The sequence below is a fragment of the Gavialis gangeticus genome, unplaced genomic scaffold (genome assembly GCF_001723915.1).
Source record: "Gavialis gangeticus isolate Ggan-Ray unplaced genomic scaffold, GavGan_comp1, whole genome shotgun sequence".
NCBI classification, from domain to species: domain Eukaryota; kingdom Metazoa; phylum Chordata; order Crocodylia; family Gavialidae; genus Gavialis; species Gavialis gangeticus.
The window spans coordinates 27,862,238-27,871,994 of NW_017729000.1; the positions used below are offsets into that span (position 1 = coordinate 27,862,238).

General features: G+C 38.4%; 1 protein-coding gene across 2 annotated transcripts in view; it reads left to right on the forward strand.

Moving 5' to 3' along the window:
* The window catches only part of GABRA1 (gamma-aminobutyric acid type A receptor alpha1 subunit), an 87,128-nt gene that overhangs the window by 32,484 nt on the left and 44,887 nt on the right, over nucleotides 1–9,757 (forward strand). For both annotated transcript variants that reach the window (XM_019506490.1, XM_019506491.1), the window contains 2 exons: nucleotides 3,658–3,740; nucleotides 8,017–8,160. In XM_019506490.1, the coding sequence (XP_019362035.1) occupies nucleotides 3,658–3,740; nucleotides 8,017–8,160 (227 nt within the window). The remainder of the gene's footprint in view (nucleotides 1–3,657; nucleotides 3,741–8,016; nucleotides 8,161–9,757) is intronic.

Sequence of the window (9,757 nt, forward strand, 5' to 3'; positions counted from 1 at the left end):
TGCAGACAGATTACCTAGGGTTATGAGATGGCATGTAGGTTATAATAGGCCATAAATCCAATATCTATATTTTGTCCATGATTTTTTGTATCCAGTAGATTTATGAAATAAAGTTCATAAGCCCATTTACAAAAGGTGTTTTGTAAATTCCCTTTGAGGATTAGAACTGAGAGATTGGAGAGAGAGTGGCTATTTTGTGAGAAGTGTGTACCCACAGGTAACTGGGTATTTTTGTCTTTGATAGATTTTCTATGAGCATTCATTCTGGTATGCAGTAGTTGTTTGGTTTTTCCTACATATTTTCCATCAGGGCGTTTAGTGCACTGGATGAGATATATTACGTGTCTAGAGGTGCAGGTGTAAGATCCAGGAATGGTAATGGTTCTATTGTGGAGTGTAGTTATTGTGGGAGTGGTGGAGATATGTTGACAGGTTTTACATTTTTTGTCCTGGCATGGTCTGGATCTACTTGGTGTCCTTTGGGCCATAGGAAGTTTGCTTCTGGTAATGAAATTGATGAGGTTTGGTGCTTGTTTAAAGGCTAGGATGGGTTGTTCTGGAAAGATCTCTTTGAAAATTGGGTCTTCTTCTAGTATGGATTGCAGTTATTTGAGGATTTTCCATATAGATTCCATGCAAGGATAGTGTGTAATAACCAAGGGTGTGCAATTCATGGGGATTTTCTTTTTCTACTTCAACAATTCTTCATGTGGTATCTGGGTGGCTCTTTCAAAACTACGATCTATCTCTCTGGAAAAGTGTCCATGTTGGGTGAAAGCCCTTTTGAGATTTGTGAGGTGGTGACTGTGGGTGTTCTCCTCAGTGCAAATTTGGTGGTATTGGAGGAGTTGGCTGTATATTACAGCTTTCTGGGTGTGTTTAGGGTGAGTGCTGGTTCTGTGTAAATATGTATGTTGGTTTCCTGTATATGGTGGTTTGTATTTTACCATTCTGGATATTGATCATAGTGTCTAAAAAGGGAATGTTGGTGCTAGAGTAGACAAGAGATACTCTGATGGGGTGGGGTGGGAGGGCGATGGTGATGGTTTTTGAATTTGTGATGGAAATTGATTCGAGACTGCAGGTTTTTTGGTCCAAATGATGAAGATATCATCTATGTATCTTAGGTATAGCATAGGTTTGATGGTGCAGTTCTTGAGGAATTCTTCTTGGTGGGCCATACAAAGATTGGCATATTGTGGGGCCGTTCTGGCACCCATAGCTGTGCCCATGGTCTGGAGGAAGTGTTGGTTATTGAAACTGTAGTTGTTGTGTGTGAGGATGAAGTGCATAAGTTCACTAATATTTTTAGATCTGTATTCTGAGTCGTAATCTTGGTCTTGTAGATATGTAAAACAGGCTTGGATGCCATCCTGGTGTGGGATGTTCATATATAAGCTCATAACATCCATGGTGGCTGGGAGGGTATTTCTGGGAAGGTGGTCTATGTTTTTAAGTTTTTGTAGAAAGTCTGTTGTGTCTTGCACAAAACTCAGTCTTTGGGTGTCAAGAGGTTTTAGGATGGATTAAATGAAACCTGATATTTCCTCAGTTAGGGTTCCATAGTTGCATATTATAGGTCTGCCTGGGTTCCCTTGTATGTGGATTTTAGGGAGCATGTAAAAATTCCCTGGATTGGATAGTGTGGGAATCAAGTTGTGTAGATTTTCTTGTAGTTCAGATGGAAATGATGTGATGATAGTTTTGAGTTTTAAGGTTAAAAGGAGAGTTGAATCTTCCTCTAGGTTTTCATAGTAGGTGGTGTCAAAGAGTTGTCTGTTGGCTCCTTTTATGTAGTCTTCTCAGTTAAGGATAACTATAGCTCTTCCTTTATATGGTTTCATTACTATTTGGTGGTTGGATCTTAGAGATTCTATGGCCCTTCTCTCTGAGAAGGAGAGGTTGTTATAGTGGTTTTTGTTGTTATTTCATTGTACATTCTTTTTTTGAAGCAGTCAATATAGAGGTCGAGGTTTGAATTTTGTGCATTGTGAGGTGTCCAATCTGATCATTTTTTGGATTTTTTGGTGTTAATCTTTTCCTCTGTGTTGTCACAGGATGAAGTGTTGTTGAAAGTGGATTCATTTTGGTTGTGAAAATATTCCTTGAGACGGAGGCGTCGGAAAAATTCTTCTAGTTCTCCACATTGTAGTATCTTATTAGGGTATTTTTCCAGACAGAAAATAAGGCCTTTAGAGAGGACAGATTTTTCAGCTTTGGTAAGTGTGTACATGGAGATATTGATAATATTTGAGGGTTGACTGGTTGCTTCAGCTTCATTGATTGTGAGGTTGGAATGTTTTATGGTATTGGTGTTGTTTCTCTGATGGTTCTTTAGTGGCTGGGAATGTTATTTGGTTTTATAACTTTCTGTAAAGAGGATGTATTTAGATCCTTACACTCAGATTAGGCTGTAATACATGAGTCTTATATTCAGTTGGGTTGACATTAGTACTCGTATATTTTTAGTGAAGCGGTACTGAACATTCTGAAAATATGCCTTTCAAGGGGGTGAAATGAATCTAAAGAATTAGAGGTAAATATAGTAAAAGCTCTATTATCCGGCATCCCCCATTCCTGGGGGATGCCAGGTAACAAAATATGCTGGTTAGTTGAGCGGCCCGGGCCGCTGCTTCTCCTGTCGCATCTGGGGCGTCCCTCCACCCCTCCCGCAGCGTCGCCGCCCCCCGTGGGCCCTGTGGGACAGAAAGGTAGGCCCCGCACAGCTCTGCACAGCCTGTTATGCCCCCAGTCTGTGGGGGCTTGGACTTGAAGAAAACAGAAGTGCTGCAGTGGGCACTTCCGGTTTCACTTTATCTTACAAGCTGGCATGCCAGTTAATTGAGCATGCCAGCTTGTAAGATGCTGGTTAACATAACTTTTGTGTTCTTTGCATCTTAACAATCAGATTTTCAGACATTCAGCTTTACTGTGGATTGGTAAATACAATCTTTTTCAAAAGTTTTGTTTCTTTGGAAATCAGTTTTAAACCTAGATTACAAATTCTTTCTTCCTGGATTCCCATTTTCCATGCAGCATTTGCTCTAACACATTGATGAGGTTCATTATTAAACAGAAATATATCTTTAGGAGGAACCACATCTAATCCAATGCCCATTGACATCAATAGAACACACCTCATTAACCATATTGGATTTATGGTAGATTCATATTTTATATCATCATTGATATGAAAAGGTGACCTGTTTTCCAACAGTTGGTGCCAATAGCTAGACACCATAACACATAGTTATTAAAGAAGAAATTACATAGAAGTTTTAGTGTTTTGTCCATTGTTGTCCTAGAACTCACTCCTTTGATAAGACAACAAGGATTCTGTGGGAAATATATAGAAATAGGCCCCAAATTATTACAAAAATTATGGACAGTATCGGCTAAATAAAAGCAATATCTAGAATTGAGCAAACATTTATACCAAGACTGATGATAGTAGATTCCATTTTGCAAATGATATTGTATTGCAAACAACCTCCTTCAAGCTTGAGAATGTGACATTTATCTGGATGCCTCTTATCAATCATACAGAAAAATGCATGGTTTATTTATTATGGACGCCTTTACATATTTTACATGATTTTGTATGCTAGCTCTGTAACACTAGAATAAAACAATTTTTTTTTGCATTCATCTGTGTAGACTGACAGTGAGAGCAGAATGTCCAATGCATTTAGAAGACTTTCCTATGGATGCACATGCCTGCCCCTTGAAATTTGGAAGCTGTAAGTTTATTTTTAACTAAGCTTTTTCCTTGTTAAGGTCACACTACAGTAGTATATCACATCAGATCAAATAAACTAAATGCCTTAAATCTTGTGTTTTTATCACCTTTGCAATTTAAATGGATTAACATCATGCCTACACCCTACAGAAAGGGGGAAATGGCTACATTCCAAAGGTATAGAAAATTGTGTTACAATATGGTATTACTGAACCCTTCATTAAGCTTTAATATAATTGATTTTAATTAAAAAACTAGTGAGACAAGTAGCATAGACCCTTGTCAGAGGAACTGATTCAGATGAAAATGACTCCCTCTCCAGACTTCGCACATTTTACAACTAATACAAATCCATTGTTTTCTAAGGTTCTCAACTACCCATGTGACTTTTGTAAAAGTCTGCCGACAAAGTAGAATTACCAAAATATAATTTTAAATTATGATTTTATGGCATTTCTGTAGGCAAGCTTATAAAACAAACCAAAGTACCACTGCTGAAATATTTTCAGTTTAGTTTAGCCAACTCAGAGGGTAAAATTCTAATCCATTGACATCGATAAGAGTTTTGCCATTGATTTTAATAGGGCTTTATTTCAAACAACACAATCAACTAGTGAACCTAGCATTCACTTAAAGATAAATATATGTATCTTAACAATTTAGTTAGAAATAATGAAAAAGAATGCCTTGTGAGAAGGCATTTGGAAGAAGAAAAGAACCAAAGCCCATCAACTTTGGCTGGCTCAACATGAAAAGAGAAGGAAAATGAATGAAAATTTAATAGGGTACAAATTGTTTCCTCAGTGGTTGTTTCTTTTTCTAGTAGAAATGGGTCATTTCACTGATAATAGATACTTAGTGACTTGATCTATTTTAGCAGTCAACAAAAACACCCATTTTTTTTCCTTACTGGATATCAGACAACAGGATAATTTACTTAGTTCTGTATAGCCATATATTTACTATGAGAAAGGACTGATCTTTTGTCTGTAAAGAGGTGCCAATCTTTTGCATACAATTTTGTATAGTTCTGGGATTCAGGGTATAAAACACTCTTGAAAATGAAAAGTGCAGCTGACCGGAATATTATCTGCTTGAATGCCAAGCTTTATTTCAGTTATCTTGCAGCATTATAATTACTGTGATGGTTCAGGGAATAGACAAGAAACAAACATTGTGAACTGAAGTAATCTCTTTCAATTTTGTTAGGTAAATCAGGGTTACTGTGTTCTTGCTTCACAAATTTCTTGGTTTTCCACATTTACTTGAACAACTACCACAAACAGCTGGGAAAGGAAATCTTAATGGATATTAAAAATAAGGTTTGAAAGCAAAGCAGATAATGTTAATATATAGAAATATATAAAATATCACGTGTGCACATGTGCGCATTTCATACACACATACATTTAATTCATAAAATTAAAAAAAAAATACCAAATTATAGTGGCACTTGGATGCATTAGTTGTCCTTCAAGAACTGTTTTTTTGTTTCCTATTTTGAATGCCAGTGCATATAAGACTCCTTTTAAAATACACTAAATAGGGACTAGGGGGTTGACTCTGCACTGAAATCAATGGAAGTTTTACTCTTGACTTGAATAAGTAGGGCTAATGATTTATTTAAACTAGTCAGAGCCAAATGTTATGTTGATTGGTATGTTTAAGATCTCCCTCACCAGAAATGTATTACCATAAACACACATTACACATACATGCTAAGTGTGTAAGAGACCTGCAATAGCAGTCTTGGCAATTTTTTTGTACAGCTGTCAGTCACAATGTGTATATTAACTGGAGCCTTGTGAGTCTACAAAAATTATTTAATTTGTGGAAACTCAAGTTCACATAGCCAGGTAGAAAACTCATAGTTCTAGGTAAAGGCTTCTTTCTTAATCACTGAGTCTATCAAACCATTTCTGTTTATCTGGCTGACACCCAAGCCTTATTTTAAGTATCCAGGTCAGAAACCATTAATGGTGCATCATCTTACTTTTCATTTACTTTCAGTATTCTTTTCACTGGGGGCCAACCTTTTTGGCAAGCATACTACAAATTAACCTTACACACTTCCTCAGTGCCACTCTTAACTCCTTCCTCCTCTACCTGCTGCTGTGCTATTTGTCCTCTCCTGCTGCCACCCGCCCCCAGTCTGGATCTTTTGTGTACCACATGCAGAGACTGCTCTTGTCACACATGTTGGTCACCCTTTAGGTTACCTAGGAATATCAGAAATCTTTTGCCATGGTATCACCTCCATTTCATTTTTATTTGGAAAAATAATGAGTTAACACATTCATTTAGATAAAAGATGGCAATGGTTTTCTGTTTTGAGATTTTCATATGACAAAGGGAGGTTAGGCCTGATACTTAGTTGTCTGTCTCCAGATAAGGATTGTATTTCAATGCTCATGGGTCCCTGACACACTGCATAATGTGAGTAAATTGCACAATTTGTCTGAATGGACCTAAGGGAGTATTAGCATGAATAGGGATTTATCATGGTCACAAAAAACACTCTATAGTCTAAAATCACATGGTTATCACTAATGGCACAACAAGACCGAGGCTGTCCAGGACTGCCTGTATTTAATTGCACTGGAAAGGAGTTTTTCCTATTCTTATACTATTATTTATCATTTGCTGGAGCTGATTCTAGAAGGGCCTCATACCAGACACATGCCACACATATTCCATGGACTATGACCACATTGTCAAGGCCAGTAAATGCTTGACCCAACTCCAAGTCTGAAACAACTTGCCAGCATATCAGCTTAAGCTGGAGGATGTTCCAGTTTATTGAAGCTCTGTGTAACAAATGCTAAAGAAGCTTTTGGAACAACAAAAAGCCATATGTTGGCAAGAACAATAACAGAAAGGCAGATGTTCTCCTTACCTCTATCTAGTAGAATCTGATTATCATTTTAGTTTGCATCTTCCACCCATATAGTTCAAGGTCACTTCAGAAACCACACAGTGATAGCATGAGCAGAAGGTAAATAGTACAACTCATACAGCACCTGAACTTGTAGCTGGGAGGGAAAATCCACAACACGAATGTCAAACCAAAGGTGACAGTCTGTAGTTACATAACTAGACAAACTAATTGCAAAAAAACTGAGCACTGACAAATCCAATGACTTCCAATGGAATTTATCGTTTTCAGCTGTTTTGAAATCCTGTTCTCAATCCAACTCTATCTCCCCAGCTTCTATGTACATCTCACAAACTGATATAGTAAACTCTTAGCCTACAAATCAGGACAGCTAAATAAGATACTTATGCTCTTTTGTCTGCTTCATGCTCTCAATGTAAGACAAGATCTCACATTAAATATCCTAATTCCTTGAGACCACAGAATAATATGCTAGAAGTGATGGGTGACCCCAGGGGGGCTGGACCCAATGATCTCATGAGGTCCCTTCCAGCCCTAAACTTCTGTGAATTTGTATCAGTGCCCCCTGCTGAAAAATGGTGGCAGGGCACTTTAAAGCTTGTTCAACAACATTTAGTTCTAAGTGCCCCACCACCATTTTTCATCATGGGGACACTGATACGCATGATGTTCCAGGAGCTTTAATGAGCATGGCTCTTTGAGCTCCACTAATTAAAGAACCCCTCTCCCACCCACCTCCTGGAGCATGTCTATAAGTACCCTTTCACATAACATATGAGGATAAGTAGAATTGGGAAGAAAAGACAAAGTCTACAGTGAATTGACAAACTTTTTTTTTGCTTTGTCTGGCTTGTGAAAGTTGTGGATAAATGTGAGCAAAGAAAAACACTTTCAACTCCTTCCAGAAATATCCCTGTAGAAAAATGGACCCATCAGGTTATACATTCATTGAAGCACAGACTGTTTCAGAAATAGTCTTTGTGCCACTTAAGCTTTATGAAACAGGCTGAGTGGTACAGTGGTTGGTAGATGATGGTGAAGAAAAAGACCAGTGAGGCTGAGCTGGAGAAGGTATACTTGGTTCCAGTAGGACAAAGTAGATCATATTTAGGATCAAAGGATTGGAGCTGTTGTTTCTTACCATTGGCTAGAAGCCAGGAAAATATCTATGGTCCACTGAATACTTTGATGTTAGGTAATCCAGATTCCATGTGCTATACTTCCATTGTGCTATTGTATAAAGATGGATTACTCAGCCTTTGCACTGGTAAGAATAAGATGTGGAATAGATTGATCTCATCCTGTCAGACATGAAAGGGTTTGCATTATCTTTGCAGTAACATGAAGAGCTGGGACATGAAATGTTTTTCTTTTATACTAGATGCCTATACCAGGGCAGAAGTGGTGTATGAATGGACACGGGAACCTGCAAAATCTGTGGTTGTGGCTGATGATGGTTCTCGATTGAACCAATATGACCTCCTGGGGCAAACTGTGGACTCTGGAATTGTACAGTCCAGTACAGGTATATAATCATTGTCCTGTGGGGAAATAAGGGTTTACATTAATAAGTTACTTTTAACTGTTAAAGTTGTTACACACTAGGAGATACAGTGTGTTTCTTGAGAGTGTTTCTTAATAGGCAGACCCTGTAATCTCAAATAGCAGTAGGTCCTTGTACAGTAGCTATATTCATGATTGAACTGAATATCAAAATGAACATATATAAAGAGTTTAGGATACATTTAAAATTAATTCCTATATTTACTTGAGTATAAAATAGGGCTTCCCCTTCCCACCCCAGCCAGAATGGGGAAAAAAAGGCACTCATATTTGCATATGAAAAACTCTGTTATCTATCATTAAGCTGCTACGAAAAGTAGTATGTACTCAGTAATGGAAACCAACTATGAAACTGATTAAATACAGCCAATACTGAGCATTACTCTAAACACATGGTCCATGTTGAATAAACATACTAATAGGAACCTACCACAAGGACATATTAATACAATCTATCTGAATAAGATATTTGGTAGTGCTGTTTGTGCTCAGCCCCCCTCAACACTGACTCTTTTTCAAGTCATGGTGAACCACTACAATTAATACATTTAGACTATCTCTTCACTCCGATAGCTGAGCTATGCTTTCTTTCCCTTTTTCCAATGATTCCTGTTTCTTTGCCAACCTTTAATGTCTGGCAAACTTCACCAAATGGGTCTGCAAACAGTTCACCCAAAATCCCTCTGTCAACCCCCCATCTCAGCCTGTCACATATGATTACTGTGGCCCTGCCCTCCATGAGGTGGAGCTGGACCAGATTTCTCTGTGCCTCATCTGCATATACATTTTTGCAGGATCCCAGGACTCCCAGTGATAAGAACACCCATGAGTGGGGGACTAATTAGCACATGGATCCTTCGTAGAGAGGGTCACCATGGCTTGAAACACTATTGACTCTGGTGGGGCCCAGCACAATAAACTGAGCCTTTTGGCTTTGGACTAATATCACACATAGTAGGTGTATCTACACATGGCATTAATGTGATACAATAACCTTTGGAGTAGTTTGAGCCAGAGTCAGCTGCTCCCAGGTGCAGCTGTGAGCTGGGACAAGGTCTGGGCTGGTAGCAGGCTCAGGGGGTCAACTCCAGGGTCTGGGTGGTGGTGTCAGGCAGTGGAGGGGCTGGCTGGGGCATAAGAATGATAAATTGCAGGGCCCAGCCATCTACACATGCATTTTGTTTCCCTTAGTTACTCTGCCATAAGATAGTACTGTCTCTGGCACTACTATATTATAGTGGAGTTAATTAATTTACTACACCCTAATACCACATGTGGACAGGGATTCTTTACTGCATAGCTAATCAGTCAACTTTGCAGTAGAGTGTATGTGTAGATGCACCCAGTTAGTACTATATACAAGTAGGTACAAAATGCTACTTAAAAGTATGTTTATGGAGTACCTGTGCTAAAACTTGTAGCAGTTTCAGAAGAGGTAAAATGCATCAATTCTCGACTAAGATCACTTAGTCTATGGGTACCTATAGTACTTTACTGAAATGTAAATTAGTAAAGGCATGTTTATTTCAAAATCAGTGTTTTCAGATTTTCCCTTTACT